The following is a 21,407-nucleotide window of genomic DNA, read 5'->3' as shown; positions in this document are numbered from 1 at the left end:
ACTTTTAGGTTTGGGGGTACATGTGCAAGTTTGTTATACAGGTAAACTTGTGTCACAGGGGTTTGTTGTATGTCTTATTTAGTCACCCAGATGCAAAGCCTAGTACCCAATAGTTCTTCTGCTCCCCTTCCTCCTCCCACTCTGGTGGTATCTTAATATCTTTTGTCTTCTCACATTTTTTTCTCTGATCAGTCTGGCTAAAGACTTATCAATTTTATCGTCTTATTGAAGAACCAGCTTTTAGTTCCATTTATTTTCTTGATTATTCTATTGGCTTCAGTTTCATTAATTTCTAGTGTGAATTTTACTTCCTGCCTACTTCAGAGTTAATTGCTCTTCTCTTTCTAGTTTCTTGCAATGGAAACTGAAATAATTGATTTTGTAATGTAAGTTTTTAGTGTTATAAATTTCTCTTTAACTACTGCTTTGGCCCTGTCCCACAAAGTTTGATATATTGGGTTGTGACTTGCTTCTTTCACTTAGCACATTTTCAGGGTTTATTCATGTTTTAGCATGTGTCAGTGCTTCATTACTTTTTATAGATGAATAATATTTCATTGCATGACTTTACCATGTTTTGTCTTTCCATTCATCAATTGATGGACATTCAGATGGTTTGCACTCTTTGGCTATTATGAATAATATTGCTGTAAACATTCATGTACAAGTTTTTTGTTGGCGTATGTTTCTAATTCTCTTGTCTACAGGTGGAATTGCTGGGTATATGGTAACTCTATATTTAACATTTTAGGGAACTGCCAAACAGTTTTCCAAAGTTCCTGTACCAATTTATAATTCCACCAACAAGATATGAGAGTTACAGTTTCTCCACATCTTAACACTGGTTATTGTTTGTTTTTTTAATTATAGCCATCCTAGTGAAGTAGTATCTCATTGTGGTTTTGATTATATTTCCTTGATGACTAATGATGTTGAACATCTTTTCACAAGCTTATTGGCCATTTGTACAGATTGAATATCCCCTATCTGAAATGCTTGGGAACAGAAGTGTTTAGGATTTGGGATTTTTTTTTTGGATTTGGAAATATTTGCATACACATACTGAGATATTTTGGGAATGGGACCCAAGTCTAAACACAGAATTTACTTATATTTTATATACACCTCATACACATAGCCTGAAGGTAACTTTGCACAATATTTTTAATTTTGTGCATGAAAAAAGTTTTGACTGCAACCCATTACATAAAGTCATGTGTGAAATTTTCCACTTGTAGCGTCATGTTGGCACTCAAAAAGTTGAATTTTGGAAGATTTCAGATTTTGTGTTTTTACATTAGGTATATTCAATCTGTATATCTTCTTTAGAATATATTTAGAAATGTCCATTGCAATCCTTTGCCCATTTTCAATCAGATTGTCTTTATTATTGATTTGTAAGAGTTCTTTATATATTATGGCTAGAGATCTTTATCAGACATATGATCTTTTCCCATTCTGTAGATTGTCTTTTTTACTTTCTTGATGGTGTCGTTTAAAGCGCAAAAGGTGTTAGTTTTGATGAAGTCCAATTTATTTTACTTATTTTATTTTTGTCACTTGTGCTTTTGGTGTCATAGTTACAAACCATTGTGTAATCTAAGGTCACAAAGATTTATTTCTCTTTCCTACTGAGAGTTTTATAGATGTAGTTGTTACATTTAGGGCTATGATCCATTCTGAATTTATTTTCTATGTCATGTGAGGTAGTGATCCAGCTTCCTTCTTTTGCATATGTATATCCACTTGTCCAAGTTCCAGTTGTTCAATGTTTATTAATTTTATTATCTTTGTCATTTCTGCATCAGTTTTGACTGATCAGTTTTTCTCCTCATTTGGGTTATATTTTCTTGCATTGCATGCGTGATAATTTTTTATTGGATAGCTTACATTCTGAATTTTACCTTGTCGGATGCTGGATATTTTTGTATTTCTATAAATATTATTGAGCTCTATTATGGAACACAGTTTTGTTATTTGGAGATGGTTTGATACTTTCTGGTCTTGCTTCTAAGCTGTTAGATGGTACCAGAGTGGCATTTGGTTTAGGGCTAATTTTACTCCACCACCAAGGCAAAAACTTCTCTGAGTTCTCTAGTTAGCAGTCCCCAACCTTTTTGGAACCAGGGACCAGATTTGTGGAAGACACTTTTTCCCTGGACCAGGCTGGGGGTATGGTTTGGGGATGATTCAAACACATTATATTTATTGTGTACTTTATTTCCATTATTATTAAATTTTAATATATAATGAAGTAATTATACAACTCACCATAATGTAGAAAAGTGGGAGGGAGCCCAGAGCTTCTTTTCCTCCTGCTAGACAATCCCATCTGAGGGTGATGGGAGACAGTGACAGACGGTCAGGCATTAGATTATCATCAGGAGCACATAACCTAGATCCCTTGCATGCGCAGTTCACAATATGGTTCGCGTTCCTCTGAGAATCTAATGCTGCCAGTGATCTGACAGGAGGCGGAGCTTAGGCAGTAATGTAAGCAAAGGGGAATGCCTGTAAATACAGATAAAGCCTCACTTGCTTGCCTGCTGCTCACCTCCTGCTGTGTGGCCCAGTACTGGTGCTGCTCTAGTTGATGCATTGTTAGTTATGAGGTTCTGTGTTGGACTGGTAGAGACAGTAACTATTGTCATTCAGGGATTATTCCCTCTAATTCTTTCAGATGATTCCTTCCCCCAGCTTCTCAAAGTTTTTCATACAATTGAGCTGATCAGTACCTAGCTGAAATTCAGGGAGTCCCGTCTGCAGATCTCTGGAGCTTTCTCTCACTCACTACAGATTTCTCCTTCTACAACTCTGCCCTGCCAAAAACCACTGCAGTAGCCTCCCCAAACTATCACCTCTATCTCCTTAATTACAAATGTATTCTTTTAATCAGGTATGTTAACATGACAAGCATGGAGACAACTGCCTTTTAAAGAAGAGTTACTTACAGTTCTTGAGAGGAGAGGGCATTCCACACTAGGCAGGGCCTCATGGGAAGCACCCGGTTGGGGAAGGAGGCAGAAGGAGCAGAGGAGAGCATGGCCCACAGCCTTCATTGTGGTCACCATGGAAAGGAAGGGATGAGGCAGGTTAGGCAGCTGAGCAGGTTTAGTTAGGATTGGCTGGTATGAAAAATTTTGGTGGGCTTTGAGCTATAGGGGTAGTTCCTGGATGTCTTGTGTCTGGTCCTGAAATGATTTCCAGCAGGATTTAGAGTGATTTAGAGTATTTGGCTTGTTGTGTGGGAGTTTTCTAAAGGAGGTGGTTGGTGGGTATGGCCTTTGGATTGGTTGTTTGCAAATGAAAGAAATGTTCACCAGGGAATCATTTGCTATCTCTAAGAATTAGCTAGTCATGGGAGGGGCAGCCTCTCCCCGACAAGCAAGGCCTCCAAGATGTCAAAGCATCATAAAATGAAGAAAATAAAATACGATTAATGCACTTATCAACTCAGGGAGATTACCAAGCTCTGCTTGTACTTCTCCTTCTTGCACTGTAGACTGACAACTTTTCAGATTATAAGCTGAGACAGTCATAAGATTCCTCTCATTCGTTTCTCAGGGATTGCTGTCTTTTTGTTGCCCAATACCCAGTGTCTTGAAAACTTTTTTCTTCATGTATTTTGTCTTTTTTTTTTTCAGTTGTTTCGGGATTTTAGGTAGGAGGATAAATCCAGTCCCTCTTACTCCATCTTGTTCAGAAGTAGAACTGTGGAAGATCATTTACATTTGAAATTAAAATTCAGTTGAGATTTTTGGGAACCAATAACAGTAAACAGGTTTGGCTTCTATATTGATAATTCAGCAGTCTTTATTAACAGATTGGAGTGTTAGAGCAAGGTAGAGAGAAGACAGAGCATCTAAGCTAAGACAAAGGATGGGTGGGAAGACTTCAAGTAGACAGAATGCCATGAACCAAATGGTTGAGGATGCAAATTTTATGTGTGTTTAGAGGATAAGTAGCTCACATTCACTGGAAAGCATGCAGTCTTTAAATGGAGCCAAGCTTCAGCATAGGTTGGGATCAGATTTTGTAGAGAAGGCTAATGGGAAGTATAAAGAAAACGAGAATTTCTCTTTCCATAAAATCTGTATTTTCCTCATGGTGTTCCCCAAACTTTTTTTTCTCCTAAGCCGTCATTAATATTCATTTTTCATTCCTTCACTTTCTCCTAGTATCTAATCCATTAGCTCTGTAAGGTCTACCTTATTTGTAGCTGTAGAACTTCACTGTTCAATAAGGCAGACATTAGCCATATGTGGCTATTTAAATGTAAATGAATTAAATAAAATTGAAATTTCAGTTCCTTATTGTCCTGGCCACATTTCAGGTGTTCAAGAGGCACATCTGTCCAAGGGCCGTTGTATTGGTTGGACAGCACAAGGAACATTTCCACCATCACAGAAAATTAGGTTGCATAGCACTACTCTAGAATGTGCTCAGAGGCAAAATTTTAAATTTCATATGCAGTATAACTATGTGAAAACTAAGACTTAACAATAAAATTTTAAAGATTTAAAAGAAGTGATCAAAATAGCAATATTGATTATTTTTCATTCATTTCTTCTATTCATATAATTTCTGTGTTTTGTATACAGAGCACATGTTTATAGTAGGAAAAATTATGTCTTCGGTAATTTATTCTTGTTCGTACTATAAGCACTTTAAACCTCATTCTCTCCCCACTAGACAATATAATAGTATTTTAACTAGTCATCTGCCTCTAGCCTTGCTCTGCTGGTAGTTATCTTGGTATCTGTTACTAAAATGATATCCTGAATCACAGATTAGTTTTCATTTTCCTACTCAAAAACTCTCAGTAGGTCACCAGTGCCCGAGGAAAAATTTGCAGCAGACTCATGATTCTGACATTCACAGTCCTTCATGATCTGGTAACCTGCCATTTCATTCTCAGGCATCACCACATCATTCCTGTGCATCTTACACTCCTGCATACCAAATTCATTCAGCTAGCTCCCTTTAAAGAACCCAGGCAAGCTTGTCATCTCATCAGTATTGTTTCCATGGTGAAACAAGTAACGAATTCAACACAAGTGGTCTAGAGTTGAACTTCTGCAACTTTTGTAGTTCTAGACTGTCTATAATGACATTTTTTTTATTATACTTTATGTTTTAGGGTACATGTGCACAACGTGCAGGTTTGTTACGTATGTATACATGTGCCATGTTGGTGTGCTGCACCCATTAACTCATCATTTACATTAGGTATATCTCCTAATGCTATCCCTCCTCCCTCCCCCGACGCCACAACAGGCCCCAGTGTGTGATGTTCCCCTTCCTGTGTCCAAGTGTTCTCATTGTTCAATTCCCACCTATGAGTGAGAACATGAGGTGTTTGGTTTTCTGCTCTTGCGATGGTTTGCTGAGAATGATGGTTTCCAGCTGCATCCATGTCCCTACAAAGGATGTGAACTCATCCTTTTTCATGGCTGCATAGTATTCCATGGTGTATATGTGCCACATTTTCTTAATCCAGTCTATCACTGATGGACATTTGGGTTTGTTCCAAGTCTTTGCTATCTTTGCTATTGTGAATAGTGCCGCAATAAACATACGTGTGCATGTGTCTTTATAGCAGCATGATTTGTAATCCTTTGGGTATATACCCAGTAATGGGATGGCTGGGTCAAATGGTATTTCTAGTTCTAGATCCTTGAGGAATATCCACACTGTCTTCCACAGTGGTTAAACTAGTTTACAGTCCCACCAAAGTATTCCTATTTCTCCACATCCTCTCCAGAACCTGTTGTTTCCTGACTTTTTAATGATCGCCATTCTAACTGGTGTGGAATGGTATCTCACTGTGGTTTTGATTTGCATTTCTCTGATGGCCAGTGATGATGAGCATTTTTTCATGTGTCTGTTGGCTGCATAAATGTCTTCTTTTGAGAAGTGTCTGTTCATATCCTTTGCGCACTTTTTGATGGGGTTGTTTTTTTCTTGTAAATTTGTTTGAGTTCTTTGTAGGATCTGGATATGAGCCCTTTGTCAGATGAGTAGATTGCAAAAATTTTCTCCCCTTCTGTAGGTTGCCTGTTCACTCTGATGGTAGTTTCTTTTGCTGTGCAGAAGCTCTTTAGTTTAATTAGATCCCATTTGTCAATTTTGACTTTTGTTGCCATTGCTTTTATTGTTTTAGACATGAAGTCCTTGCCCATGCCTATGTTCTGAATGGTATTGCCTAGGTTTTCTTCTAGGGTTTTTATGGTTTTAGGTCTAACATTTAAGTCTCTAATCCATCTTGAATTAATTTTTGTATAAGGTGTAAAGAAGGGATCCAGTTTTAGCTTTCTACTTATGGCTAGTCAGTTTTCCCAGCACCACTCATTAAATAGGGAATCCTTTCCCCATTTCTTGTTTTTGTCAGGTTTGTAAAAAATCAGATGATTGTAGATGTGTGGTATTATTTCTGAGGGCTCTGTTCTGTTCCATTGGTCTATATATCTTTTTTGGTACCAGTACCATGCTGTTTTGGTTCCTGTAGCCTTGTAGTATAGTTTGATGTCAGTGTGATGCCTCCAGCTTTGTTCTTTTTGCTTAGGATTGTCTTGGGAATGCGGGCTCTTTTTTGGTTCTATATGAGCTTTAAAGTAGTTTTTTCCAATTCTGTGAAGAAAGTCATTGGTAGCTTAATGGGGATGGCATTGAATCTATAAATTACCTTGGGCAGTATGGCCATATAATGGCATTTTTATAGAAGGACTAAGTAGGATTGTGTTGTTCTATGGACATTTTGTGTTTCTATTATAATTAATATATATAGAAAAGAAACAGAAATTGAGATACCTTGATTATGAACGTAATTTACAACTGAAATCTCTGTAAAGGAATCTGGAAAGGTAAATCTACTCTTTACAATTACAGACTAATGCTTTATTGATGATCAGAGTGTTCTGTGTTGAATTTCAGGTGCTCTGAATTACAATGAGAAAGATCCAACTAAGGCAACATGGACCACATGAGTCATTCTTGCACATAATGAGGCCTGCCGCTTGGGGTTCTTCTGTCATGTACAAGAAGGCACTTGTGCTTTCACTCCTTGGGGCATAGTACTCAGCCTCATGGCAACAAGAGAGAAACTCAAACCTGCTCTGTCTGCAGGGAGTGTGAGAAAATAAGTCTTGTCCACCAATCTTGGCTACACTGCAAATAAAGTGTCTTTGAAACACTGTGTCAAGAAATTAGAATCTTAGCTGGGGCTAGCTTGTTCATATGATACTCAGTAATAGCCACATTACACAGGAAAGCTGGTAAGTATGTGGCTGTTTATCAGGGGCTGCTGTAACAGGAAAGAAGCAGGTCACTCTGACTGCATCTAAAAGGAAAAACATTCTTCTACCCATAAGCAAACAGGGTATCTCATGTCCAGGGACAAAGAATCCTGAAAAGTCAAGGCTAAAGGAGGAAGCATGAAGAAATTATTTTCCTGAACTTTATAGATCTTATATTTGTAGGGGAAATAATGGGATATAGAAGCCCAGTTTGTCAAAAATAAAATAGAAAACAAATATCCTAATAGGAAAACATGGCCCTTCCTCTGACAAGTATCTTAAATGAAAACTTTTCAAATTGGCATGACAGCCTTTCTTCATGAGTTCACAGCTAACAAATACAGATGAGGTCATCAGACATAACTTTTAGAGCACATGGCTTTATACAATGCAAGTGTATCAGACATTTCCTCAACATGAGAGAGAGACCAAACCAGAAAAACAGACTGCGGGAAGGGGAGGTCAGGAAATGAATAATAAAATGACAGGAAAAAGAAAAAAAATCTTTCTTATAAAACAGCCCTGTAATCTCAGAAAGATGATATAACATCTGTAAAACAAAAAACAGAATGCTGTAAAAAAGGAAAGAGAACAAGAAAATGTTCTTGGAAATTGAAATTTTCACAGCCAAAATAAAAATTCAATAGAGAATTCAACACAGAAGGGAAAGTTGAAATCTCTTAGAAAGTAATACAAATTGAAAAAGAGAAGGGCTGTCGAAGAAAAATGACTTAGAGGATTAATCTGAGAGATCCAATATCCTACTAGTAGGAGTTCCAGAAAGAGGGGATGGAGAAAACAGGGGAAGAAATTATCAAAGAAATAATAAAAGAAAAATTTCCAGAAAGAAAGTTGCTAAGTCCAAACAGTGAGTGGGCCCACTGGATTTCCAGTCTAATTACCGAATAGAAGACTTGTATTAGGGCATATTCCTGTGAAACTTCAGGATTCCAGAGCTAAGGGAGCTGAGTTTGAGGATAAGGAGATGGGATAGGGGCAGGGCAAAGGGAAGTAGTCACATTCCAAGAAACTAAAATTAAAATCATTAACCTTGGATGCTGGAAGATAATAAATTGGAGGGTAAGCCCCTTTCAGCTTAAAATTCTATATAGAGCCAAACTATGCTATTCATGTGGGAAAAGAAACAAAAATTAGACATGTAAACATTTATAAAAATTCCTGTGTATCTTTTTATTAGTTACTGGAAAATGTGCTTCAGTAAAGTAAGGGAATAAACCAAGAATGAGAAAGTCATGAACAGAATCCATAAAACAGGGAATTCAGTCCAGAGAAGTGGCAAAGGGAAGTCCAAGGATGACAGCTATGCAGCAGGCCTGGAGAGCGACCCGTCCAAGATTGGATCAAAACAATGGAAGGCTCTGTGGGGGGAGGGACAGAATAAATGAATTATTGGATGTGTTTGCACATTTGGGAATAAAATCTGATGCATTTTTGAAGAAAGGAGAGAATTTTCATTGTCTACCCATGAAAAAAGAAAATCAAATGCAATAAATAATTCTAGGAGAGACAAAATGATGTACAAAGAAAGAAACTATAACCTATTGAAAGGGAGGCAGGGAAGTGAGAGGGAAGAAAGGACAAGCAGATCACCTGGGATTCCATGAACCAGAGATAATGTGTTATTATTTTATTGTTTATCTTTTCAAATAAATCTGTACCATACACATGTATCTTTACAATAGTGGGATCATACTGTACTATTTCATGGTTTGCTTTTTGTCAGTTACTATTATTTTTAAATATGTATTTGACATTATATATTCTGCAGGATAATAGGTTATAGAATAATTAATTTAGTGAATAAGCCATAAGTATTAATCAAATCCCTGTTGCTTTAATTTAGTTGGTCCTTATAAATTCCCCGAAATACAGTAAAACAAAGACAGCTCTGGTTTTGGAACCAGGACTTATAAAGTCCAGCTTCTTAGTGTATAACTGCGACTAAATATCCTGTCCTGATTTAGGAGATTAGGCCAAGAAAATGCAGAATATTTACTCCTATATGTATTCATGCTAATATCACAGACAGACAAGAATGATTAAAGTGCTACTTTTTAGGATTACATCATGGCTATATTTAAGGGAGCATCTCCTACCCTGTTCTCTGTCTAGAGTGCTGCTAACCCAAGTGTCTGCTGGGTCCATTTTCTCATTTCATTCAAGTTCTCTGTTCACACAAGCCCTTATCAGGAAGGTCTTTTCAGTGAACTTTACATAAAATAGGCCACCTCTGTCACTGCACAGACTTATCTCCTAAGCTGATTTTATTTTTCTCCATAGCACTTTCTCACCATCTATCATCTATCATCCCAAAAGCTGTATCTCAAGAATAGCTTTTCTGTCTTGTTTGTTGCTCCATCTCTGGCACCTAAAATAATGCCTGGCATAAAGTAAGTAGGTGTTCAGTCATCTTTGAATGAACAAACAAATGAATGAGTTAATTAACTGGGACTTAGAAAACAATGGGAGCAACCCAAGAAGGCAGGGAAGGGAAATTCTAAGTCGACAGTAGTGCAGATTAGAGCAGAAGGTCTAAGGGTCCTGGAAAGGAGGTCTCCAGGAATAATTCACTCAGAAAAATATTGAGTAGAGTTAGGGGGGAAAAAAAGGTAACTGTAACAAAAACAAATATTGGAGGACAGAGACTTGTAAAAATGGAAGTGTCGTTCTAGATACCAGTTGGCTCAGCAGTGAACAATATTTAGAAGTAAAAGTGTAAGTATATTATTTAAGTAAGAATAGAATAATTCAAAATAAGATATAAACATGTTGAGAAGATGGCAGGAAGGAATGGTAGGGCTGTAAAAGTGAGCTAAATCCTCATCTCTCACAGCAACTCAGCAAGGGTAACAAATAAGTTATCAAGAAATGGCAAGATGATCGTTAAGTGTTTAGATGTTTGAAGATAACTAGTGGAAGGACAGCTAAAAGAGTTAAGAGAGGCTTCCTCTAGGAAACGGGTCTAGAAATGGGAAATGATGGAAAAGGAAACTATGGTTTTGCACTAGAACCATTTCTGTGATATTTGATATGAAACTATATATGTGTGTGTGTTACCTTGATAAAACTTTAAACAAGGAAAGTAGAGGCAAAATGTAAAAATTAATAATCTGGGGATTGGGCATGGTGGCTCACATGTGTAATCCTAGCACTTTGAGAGGCCAAGGCGGGCAGATCATCTGAGGTCAGGAGTTCAAGACCAGCCTGACCAACATGGCGAAACCCTGTCTCTACTAAAAATACAAAATTAGCTGAGCGTGGTGGCACATGCCTATAATCCCAGCTACTCTGGAGGCTGAGGTAGGAGAATTGCTTGAACCCGGGAGGTGGAGGTTGCAGTGAGCCAAGATCGTGCCATTGCACTCCAGCCCGGGCAATAAAGAGCGAAACTCTGTCTCAAAAAAAAATAATAATAATCTGGAACTAAAATTACAGATGGTTGAAGCCACAGGGATGGAGGCAGGATGGGAGGAAGGCACGGGGAAAGTGCAAGTATGCTAAGGTCATGCCTTGTTTAGATGAGTAATTCCAGACAGCAAGAGAAAATAAAAAGTAAGTTTGCAGTTCTTAGGTAAGGCTTACCACTAGATGAATAAAAATGGAATTTATACTTTCAGATTGTTAATGAAAATAAATTTGTTAAATCCTGGGTGGGGAGGAAAATTCATCATTCACACTAAAGATAAGAGTCAGAAATAACAAGAAAGCATAGGATATATAAAGCAAGATGACTGGAGTCAGACCAAATAGCTTTGATCTCAATATATGTGAATATGTTTAGTCCCTCTATTTAAGAAACAGAGACTTTCAAACTGCATTTTTAAAGAAGTTCGCTTACATGATTTCAAGAGACATACTTGAAACAAAATGACAAAAGATTGAAAATGAAGGGAAGGAGAGATGCTGGCAAAAAAAGAAAGCAAGATAACAATAATAATCCCAGTCAAAATGGAATTGAAGGTACAGAGCACTGAATGCAAATGTTCTTACCAGTACAAGAAAGCCACATACATTCATGTTATCTCTGACTTTCTTCCTCTTTCCTAGGTATTTGACATCTTGAAAGTGAGCATCACTTTGCTTATTTTGCAGCCAGTATAATGGGACTAACCCTTATTGAAAACTCCTAGAGATCTTTAAACGTATTTTTAAAAATAAATAATCCTTTTGTTTCCTTTAAAAAAAAAAAGCCAGGATATTTTCATGTTAGTAACTGTTTGCATTTTCTTGGCATACATGATTTATTGGTAACAATTTGTGCTTCTAAGCCTTAAATCGAAATAGCACATATTGATCTGGTACAATTGCACACATCATCTGCTGTGGTATCTGACATTGGGCTGTGGAACTGTTAAACTTTTGCTATGGAGAAGCTAGATGAGGTTGGAAGAAGGTTCTTTTAAATGAAATGCTCTTGTTTCCAGAGACTGTGTGCATGTTGCCTGACTCACATTCCTCTGTTGGCCTCACCCGTATCTCTCATCAGATAGCACATGCCAAAAGAAAGGAGGAACATGAATTTACTAAAATTAACTTGAAATTTGTGTTTGTTCTATATATTCTAAATGTTTGACTTTTTATTTTTTAAATGTAGCTAATGCCGCCTACCTTGGGGGCCAAGAAATGATGGAGGTGGTGAAGAGAGATGACGAAACCATAAAGGAGCATTTATGTAAGGTAATCACTTTAGTGCTGTAAGGGGATAGATAAGAAGTAGATGGGCAGATATATTTATGAGGGCAAAGGACTAGAACTAGTTAGAATCTGTAAGACTTTAAGGGTTTGTAGAATGACACAGAGTTCTACTTCCAGTTAAAATTGAAATTATCCTTGAAGGTTGCGTAGAGAGTAGTAAAGCTGATTGCATAGTAACTTAAATATTTTTTTATCACCTGTTTTTGTTGAATTAATTTTAGAATCAATACTTCTCTATTTTGTCAATATATTTTAGCCTCTCTAGGCCTTCTACTGAGAAAACTCCATAATGTTTATAGAATAAATGAATTATGTTGGAATATAAATGAAACAGTAGAAAATACATTATATGTTATATGACCTCATGACTAGTGAGCCTTTCTTATTCTCTAATGTATTAGAGTAGGAATGTCCTGCTCTGACCCTAAGATCAGTTTTGTGAAATATTCAACATTTGGGAGTTATTCTGCAAATACACACACATTTGGAAGCACCAGTCTCTGAAACTATAAGACTAGGGTTTAGTATATATGTCTAAGGTCACCCTAGAATTTGAATGACTGTGGTACTCCTGTGGTATCATTTGTCTGGCTGTCCATTCTGAGTAGGACAGAGCTGTACTAATACTATAGCCACTAGCCACATGTGGTTATTTGTGGCTAGCCTTAATTGAGATGTGCCATAAGTGTAAAACACACATTGGATTTCAAAAGTTTAGTTCCCCCAAAAGCAAAATATTTCATTAATTTTATATTGATTACCTGCTGAAATGATACTACCTTAGATATAGTGGATTAAGTAAAACATATTATTAAAAATAATTTCACCCATTCCTTTATACTTTTTTAAACATTGTAACTAGGAAATTCTAAAATTGCATATGTACCTTTCTTTATACTTCTGTTGGACAGCACTAACCTTGAACTTTACAATTGGTGCTGAACTATGACACCTGCTGAAATGATCCCTGCTGAGTGGCAAACTCTCACAGGACTCAGGAGCAATCCACAACTGAAATACGAGACAACCCACTGGACTTAGAATGTCTTTATAAACCTTGATACATTTGACTTAAACTTTTCTACCTTGTTAATTCTTAATTCCATAACCTCCCAATACAATTATCTTAAAACAAGAAATGTATATGTTCTTAAAATTTTTTTTTAGAATATTTAAAATATTCACCCGTAGAGGACTTTTGAAAATGCCAATGTGTTTTTGTCTCATGGCCATAGTAGTCATCATATTTCTAAAATAGCAACTGGCTAGAGATTGAAATTTGGAAACCAGAAGGAAGCTCTCACTAGCCGAAGGGAGTGTGCTGGGGCTTCAGGGGGGCCCTCTCTCCGGGGCTTTCAGCTACTTCCAGTCATTGAGCGATGTGAAAATACAAGAAAAACAGTATTTTATTTTTCATTTAAACTATAAGTGAATCTGTTTCAAAAATGCATTTAAGTTCTTCCAGGTTGGGAGTTCATAAAAATAGCTCAACTCTCAGTTAATAATAAGACTGGCAGATGCTCACTTCCAAAATTCACACTTGCTGAACGACTAGACCCATCATGGGTCAGAGCCTGCCTTACCACCTGTGGAAGCCAGCTGCTATAAAATACTCATCATTTCTGGATTCAGCTTGTGTGTTGTGCTCAGAAAAAGGTCAAAGAAAGGTGCTAACTTATTCCTGTCCTAAGTGAAATCCATATGCAAGTGTCATCATTCCCAGATAGAGGACTGTTTGTGGTAATTGTCAGGACTGTAAGTTTACTGAAATTTTATGGGGTAGATATGGGGGTATAATGGTAGATGGTAGACATTTCAAGGTTAGTATTAACACACAGTCATAGGACAAAACTTTTTCAACTCCAGGCAATAGTTTTGTTTTTGAGATAGCGTCAAATGTACTTGTAGAATATGGGGAAACAAAGCATTGTTTCATTTAATCACGCAAAACTACCTTGCAGTTAATTCATTATCCTTTCCACCAGCAAAATTCAAGCCCTCCGCTAGAATAATACAATTACAGCTCCTAAGTGAAACTAGGTACAGAGAGACAGGAAGTTTATTGCAACTTTTTGTTTCTGTAATAAAAAGAGGAAACATGCTGTAATTTAATATTGGTAGAAGCTGAATCAACATATGTCCCAATCTGCTTGAGAAAATAAGGAAACTTAAAAGTGCACATAGTTCTAGGAAGATAATGGGCATTGCCTCCTACCTTCCAAACACCCCCAATAACTAGTCAAACTAAAACCAATGTCCAGGATTAGAAATATTCCTATTTAGGTGTCTTAATCAAGGATATTAGTTCCCATTTCCACCCAAACAAAGGCATTCAGAAACTGCAGAACTATCCAGGACCGTCCAGTGTGAATAGTCGTCGAGCCACACATTTGTTGAAAAATCATTTCCTATATCTCAGTATTCAACTAAAAATAGTTCTGAAAAGTACATCTTTGTGCCATCCAGCCAGAATGTCATAGGAAAGTTAGTCTAAGAATAAGCTTTCTACTGTATCATGCAGACAGTTTTCTACTTCTTTCTCCTCCCCAAGAGAACTATCATACCATAATCTGCAGGCTTTGGTTCTAAATCCAAATTTTCTACCACTGGATTTCCATTTGACACAAGAAGAGAGCTTTTTATATGCTTGAGGAAAATGGGCATTTTTAGCTCTAAAAGATCTGTTGGGCTGATTATCCTCCTTCTGAGGTCCAGTGACTTTATACACAGTATTGGTCATAAAGTAATTTATTTTATTAAAATAATTTTTCTTTCCTGGAGCAAATACAACAGACTCATAGTTGTTTCCAAAGGAGTATACCATGGTTTATGGCATCATAGGTTATTTCTTTTTCCTTTTTTTGTTTTTTTGAGACAGAGTCTCGCACTGTCACCCGGACTAGAGTACAGTGGCATGATCTCAGCTCACTGCAACCTCCACTTACCAGGTTCAAGCAATTCTCTTGCCTCAGCCTCCCGAGTAGCTGGGATTGCAGGTGCCCGCCACCACACCCAGCTAATTTTTTGTATTTTTACTAGAGACAGGGTTTCACCATGTTGTTCAGGCTGGTCTCAAACTCCTGACCTTGTGATCCACCTCGGGCTCCCAAGGTGCTGGGATTACGGACATGAGCCACTGAGCCCAGCCTATAGGTTATTTTGTCATTTAACTAAATCCTGCTTGTCCAGTGTCATCCCCAAGAGGCCTTCCCGGTCCTTGGTTTTGGTTAGATGTCACTTCCTATGTAAAGTTACATTGCATTTATCACACAGTTTTTAAACGATCAGCCTTCACCTTTCCCCACTTTGAGGTAAGGAACTGTGTCTTCTTCATCTTTACATCCCCTAGGGCCTAGCATAATTCATATCTGGTAAACAGTCAATAAATATGTGCTAGAGAGATGGATGGTTGGGGAAGCCATTAATTAGAGTGTGGATTCTAAATCTTTTTTGTGCCATGCATCTCTTTCACTCTCTCATAAAGTTTTTGGATTCTACTCACAATGATGTTCTTAAGTGCATAAAATATACAAGATTACAAAAGAAAGAAGTTGTTGGATAATGAGATATAATAGCAGTCAGAATTACTTTTTTTAAATTTGTAATGATGAGTATAAATAATTTTTTAGTTACCTAGAGCAAGTTAGTGTGATTTGAAAATACTTACCATTTTTATAGATGACAAAATATAGGCATTACTAATATTATGGCTTGTTGCCTGTATTCATAATTGAAAGAAATACTAAATTTTGGTTAGAGATTAACAAAACTAAACATGTAAATGTTTCCCAAGTTCACATAACCCCTCCTGCAAACCCCTGCACCTGTACACCGCAAGCAAAGAAGCCCTGCATTAGAGAAACTAGAAAGGGTTAGGTAGCATGATGTTGTGGCTTAGGCACTGGCCTGAGAACAAGAAGTCATGATATGCCACACTAAAGAGACTGTTTTGGGGAGCTATAGAAGGATCTAAGTGTGGGGGTAACAGGGTGACAGTCAAAACATTTGACAACCATGTGATATAGGCATTGACCAATCAGAATGTATGCCAGCTATGAACAGCCAGTTCAGGGGCACTAGTTCATATCAGTTAGCCCTAGTGAGACTAACAAATGAGAGGGATTATTTTGAGGGAAAATGTGTGGTATAATACTGGAAAAGGATGAAATATGAGTTGGGGAGCCTGTTTACAAGGCTTTTATAAGAACTAAGGCATTGGGATTGAGAATGGAAAGATTTAGGAGGTAGAATCAAAGGTATTGAGTACTCACAGGATATCGGGGAATGGAGAGGAGGAATCTAAGATTATTTCTCTGTATCTGGACTTGGTAATAAGATAGGGAATATGGGAGGAGAAGCAGCAGCAAGTTATGGGAGATGGCTTAACAAGTGGTTCATTTTAGTACTTGTATTTGAGATGCCAGTGGGACATGCAAGTGGATCTGTGTCTGGCAGGCCCTGGATGTATGGGTATAAAGCTTAGAAAGCTTAGAAAGGTATTTGGGGCTGACTTTTGATTGGGGAGTGATGAGGCTGTAGTTAAAGCCAGGAACATGGGTAATAGCAGCCTAAAGAAGTATACAGAATAAGGAGAGAGGACTTCTAATGATTGATCGTTGGGGAACCCAGCTTAAGGGTTGGGAGGAAGACAAGGAGCCAATGAATGAATAGGATGGGAGGGGAGGTAACAAGGGTGGGAATGAGAACCAGGATGAAATAAACCAAAGGAAGAGAATCAACTGTGCGTTTTCGCCACCCCAGTCCCAGTTTGTCTGGAAGCCTCTGGAGTATTCTCTGTTTTATGAGGCACCTGGTGTGTCGGAGGCAAGTAAGAGGTCAGCACTCCCTTGTTCTGTCACTGTTCTAAGCCATAAGGGATGCATGTCTCATTCATTGAAAAGTGAACTCATGTTTGGTTTATAAACTTGAAGTTTTCAATTCAAACTCACTTAGGGGGGAAATTCTAAACTGCCATGACCACGTTTGGCCCAGGCTTATGGAAACAGCTGGTGTGTGCTACCGCCAGACTGAATCTGAGCATCACTATCAGTAAGTAGGAATCTGAAATTGTTCCAAAGAGAACACATGGAGTGCAGCTTTCAGATGACGTTAGGCAGTGGTGGAGAGGCTGCCTGCAAGGTGGTGCTGCCCCTATCCCCAGAGGGCCAGGCTAGGCCTACAGTGTGGCTTGCGAAAGGGGCAAGTGTCCTCAAGAACAGGAACTCCTCTGCTATTGCTCTCTCCCCATTCTTCGTAGCCTGCCTTAGCCCAGAGATGTGTGTTGCCTTTGGGAGCAAACCTTGTGTAGTTGTTTGCAGACTGGGGCATGCAAATCCTTCTGACATGCACACGTCCTGCCGGGTGCAGCATAGGAAGTGCTCCCTGGACCAGCTCACCAGGACTGCCTTTCCGCCAAGCCTCGGTGTTCTGAAACGGATTGTGTTAGTTCTGCCTGTTTAATTTGAAGCCTGTCCAGAATGTCCTAATCATCCTGAAAATAGATAGGTTTGTTTTTATCTCAGTATTTTGACCTTGAAAGCTTTATTTGGGCAATTCTGTTAACACACCCTGCGGTTCTCCAGTGGAGCCTGGTGACTGAGGGAAGGCAAACGTGCTGGAGAGCCGGGCTCCCAGAGTCTCAGCCGAGCTTCAAACACCAAATCCACCCTTGCTCATGACCCTGCGTAAATTACTGGACCTCACTGTGCCTCCTTTGTTCATCAATACAATGGTTTAATAATAGTATCTAGCCTCATACAGTTATTCCAAAAATATGCTATAATTCAGACCTTGTAATTCAGACCTTATAAGAGTATCCATGCTGGGCACAGTGGCTCACACCTGTAATCCCAGCACTTTGGGAGGCCGAGGTGGGTGGATCATGAGGTCAGGAGTTCAAGACCGGCCTGGCCAACATGGTGAAACCCCATCTCTACTAAAAATACAAATATTAGCCGAGCATGGTGGTGCATGCTTGTAGTCCCAGCTACTTGGGAGGCTGAGGCAGAAGAATTGCTTGAACCTGGGAGGCAGAGGTTGCAGTGAGCCGAGATCATGCCACTGCGTGGGTGACAGAGCGAGACTCCGTCTCAAAAAAAAAAAAAAAAAGAAAGAGTATCTGGAATGTACTAAGCATTAAATAAATGTTTTTATTACTATTACAAAGTTAATTATAGCCTAGCTATGCTTCTGAGTACTTTAAAAAGATTATTTGCCTAACTGTTCCTCCTCTCACATCCCCTTTTCAGATATTTTCATTGTGTTAAGGAAAGGTGTTAGCGATGCTGAGTATGTGGCCAAGAGACCCCAGAATGCCCAATGCCATTCTAAATAACAGCCACCACTCCGCATAAGATGCCTCAAGGAGCTGTTGTATAGGAACCATAATGAGAGAAAACACAATAGTACTTGATTTTTACCAAGACTTGGCCCCATTATTCTAGTCCAGAGAAGTCTGATGAACTGGACTTGGCCTTTCTCTCAGTTAGTTGAGTAAAACCATTCCAGTATATCTGCCCCCTTCTTGGGGCACAGATCCAGGGAAAGACAGAAACACAGGAGGAGACTGGCGCCGAGGGCCTCTTACTTTGCCAGAGGGCCTCGCCAGAGGAAAGCAGAGGCCCTGGGTTAGCGTCTCACTGCAGTCTCACATGAGAAAGAGACAAGCCAGTCACTCAATGGCCTCGTGGCTTGTATGTGGGAGGGAGAGGATCCTGGCCCTTTACATCTTAGCCACACAGAAAGGAGAGTGCTGCTCTGCACACCACTGTATACACAGATGGTTGTTCCAGCTATTGGAGAGTGAGCCACACAGTGCCCCATGGGACCTACTCCTCCTTTGGCGCTCCTATTCCTGCTGCTCCCCTCAGAGAGAAGCAGGGTTCATGGGCCGGAAGCATTTGTGTTTTCACCTCCATCCTCAGCCACTTTTTAAAAATCTTTGGAGATTTCCGTTCTCATTTTCTCACGAATGGTAATTGAGCCAGTTAGGAATAAACGGAAGAGAGGAAACAAGGTAACTGGAAAAAATGAAGTCCCTAAACCATCTCCCTTTCTTTAGCAGTTCCGCAAGTTCCTAAAAACAGGGGCTCAGAAAGACTGCAGTGAAATGTTGACACTTTGCAACTGCCTGTGTTCCCAACAGGGATAAGATTTTTAAGTAACTGAAAGGAGATGCTTATATCACAGAATTGGTTTCCTTTAACATTGCAAGATTGGGGCTTACATGTCTTTGACTCTGAAGGGAGGGGAGAGGTAGAAACCTGCTGCTGTCATCCAGACTATCTGGACTCTCCCCAGATATGGGCATGCATTGGAGGACCTAACAGTTTATATCCTGAGCCCGGGAAAGCTGCAAGGGGATGAAAACAGAAGATAAAGGCGGGTAGGGGGCCCTAGCTGAGAAGTAGGGGGCCTATATGTGTAGGTACTAATTTGATCCCTTGGTATGCAACCGACTGCTTTATATCTGACCTTTTGCTTTTTTCACAAACAATGAAACAAGCAAAAAACCCGTTCTAGTGGGAATTATTTCAAAGAAGGAAAGAAAACCTGGAGAAAGCAGGAATGACATCTTTTTCTTAGACCTCTGGAAGAAAGGCGAGAAGATAGATCTCTCTGAGCATCTGCGTCACTCCTCTTTGGTCACTGTCTCTGGTGCTGGCTTCCTGGTTGCCCTGCCGTGCAGTGTAAGCTGCCAGGGAGCTACAGCTGTTTATGAAGTGCTAACAGAAAGCCTTGCATTGCTCAGAAAAGCAGTGGGCATTACCTTCACTGCTGCAGGAACCCACAGGCTCACCCTGTGAGCCCACCAGGAAGAAAAGTAACTCCCAGAATGTCAGTGTCTTCCTTCATTTGGAAGATGCTCAACCAAGGATAGCCAAAGGGCACTATAGCTTAGGCTCTAGGTCTCCTTTATGAGGAAAAGTAGGTTTTATTATAAAAGTAGAAGCAGAGAATCCACTCCAGGAGCTGACTGTTAGTGGTGGCTTGCCAACAGGGATGTGCTTCACTGTTTATTTGGTTGGTGACTTACCTTCTACCCCATCTGTCTTTCTCTGCAATCATGTCTGGGGAATACGACATATACATTTTTTAGAAAATGGGTAAGTATATGGTAAAACAACTTTGCTTTAGATTGTAAAAAATGTTTAATACTTATGTATTTTCTGAGCCTGACTATGTCAAAAGCAACTTATCAGAATAGAATATCTTTTCTCGAAGGCTGATTTAAGGTCATGTGGATTCTTTTTCCTTGACCAGGGCACAGCTCCCATGCCAGCCCACCCCACTATTGCCCAGTCTGTGTCGAGGAGCTCCCTTTGTCCTCACCTGTAAAGCAGCAGCCTTTAAGAGTTCCCACTATGTGTAAAGCACTTGATATACTTTGTTTTCCAGTCCTCAGAACTAGCCCACTGGTAACTAGTTCTGTCTTACTTTACAGATGAGTAAACAGGCACAGGGAGGCTAAGTAACTGGTCCAGGGTCACAGCACCAATAAATGGCAGAACCAAGATTCCAGTCCAGGTGGATATGGCTCAGTGACCTGTACAGTCTTAACACTGCACTCACTGCACTACGCTCTTCTGGCTGCATAAGGAGCTTGAGTAGTTTCATAAATTACTTTAGAATAATATAAATAAAATTACTTTACCACACTGTGATATAAAGACATTATGAGAAGCCCTTTCACTCTCAATGTGACACCCCCAGAAATGCCATTTACCACCCTGCTCAGGCCTGCACTGTATTACAAAACAGGCAGCCCACAAATTGACTACCCTAAGTAGTCTATGCCAAGGGCTCATCAAACGGAATTTCTCATTGGAAACATTTCAAGTTGTATTGATGAGATCTCGTTTGTACCAAACTAGACTTTGTGATGAATTATGACTTAAAGAGCTTCTAAAATTCAGTTTATCCATAAGGTTAACAACAACTATATATATATTTTTTCTATATATAAATATATATGCAAAACAAATATATATGCAAATATATATGTAAAACTTTCATTTTATTAGCCCTTTTATTCCTGTAATGCCTGTAGTCCTACTGTCCTATTGAATAGACAGAAATAATTCAGATAGATATTTTTATTTGTGGCTTTTAAAATTTTTATTATTTTAAGATGTTGCTATGTCACTGAAAGTGAGTTTTGTTAGTTATTAGCTAAGTCATAAGATGCTTTCTAATATTTCTTTGTTCGTACTATAAGTCTGCTATTAGTAATGCATAAAAGCTCACAACTCCACATGTATACTAAAACAAAGCTTTGTTCACATGCACTCCCTCAGGGCAGAATTTGGGTTTTCATGCTTTGGGGTCCCGTAGGGCTTTGTCCATACCTCTGTCTGCCTGTTGTGTTTGAGAGCCAGTTTATACAGGCCTGTTCTC

The 21,407-nt window shown here is 38.9% G+C and overlaps 1 protein-coding gene across 3 annotated transcripts in view; it reads left to right on the top strand.

Annotated features, from left to right (window-relative positions):
- The window catches only part of LDAH (lipid droplet associated hydrolase), a 152,075-nt gene that overhangs the window by 122,956 nt on the left and 7,712 nt on the right, over positions 1 to 21,407 (top strand). For all 3 annotated transcript variants that reach the window (XR_636143.3, XM_003908325.4, XM_009183747.3), the window contains one exon: positions 11,911 to 11,993. Coding sequence is in view for 2 of the 3 variants with exons in the window: in XM_003908325.4 (XP_003908374.1) it covers positions 11,911 to 11,993 (83 nt within the window). In the remaining variant the exon portion in view is untranslated. The remainder of the gene's footprint in view (positions 1 to 11,910; positions 11,994 to 21,407) is intronic.

This window comes from Papio anubis, chromosome 14 (assembly GCF_008728515.1).
Source record: "Papio anubis isolate 15944 chromosome 14, Panubis1.0, whole genome shotgun sequence".
Taxonomy (NCBI): Eukaryota; Metazoa; Chordata; class Mammalia; order Primates; family Cercopithecidae; genus Papio; species Papio anubis.
The sequence above is the reverse complement of the archived record's forward strand: the minus strand, read 5'-3'. Positions and strand labels throughout refer to the sequence as shown.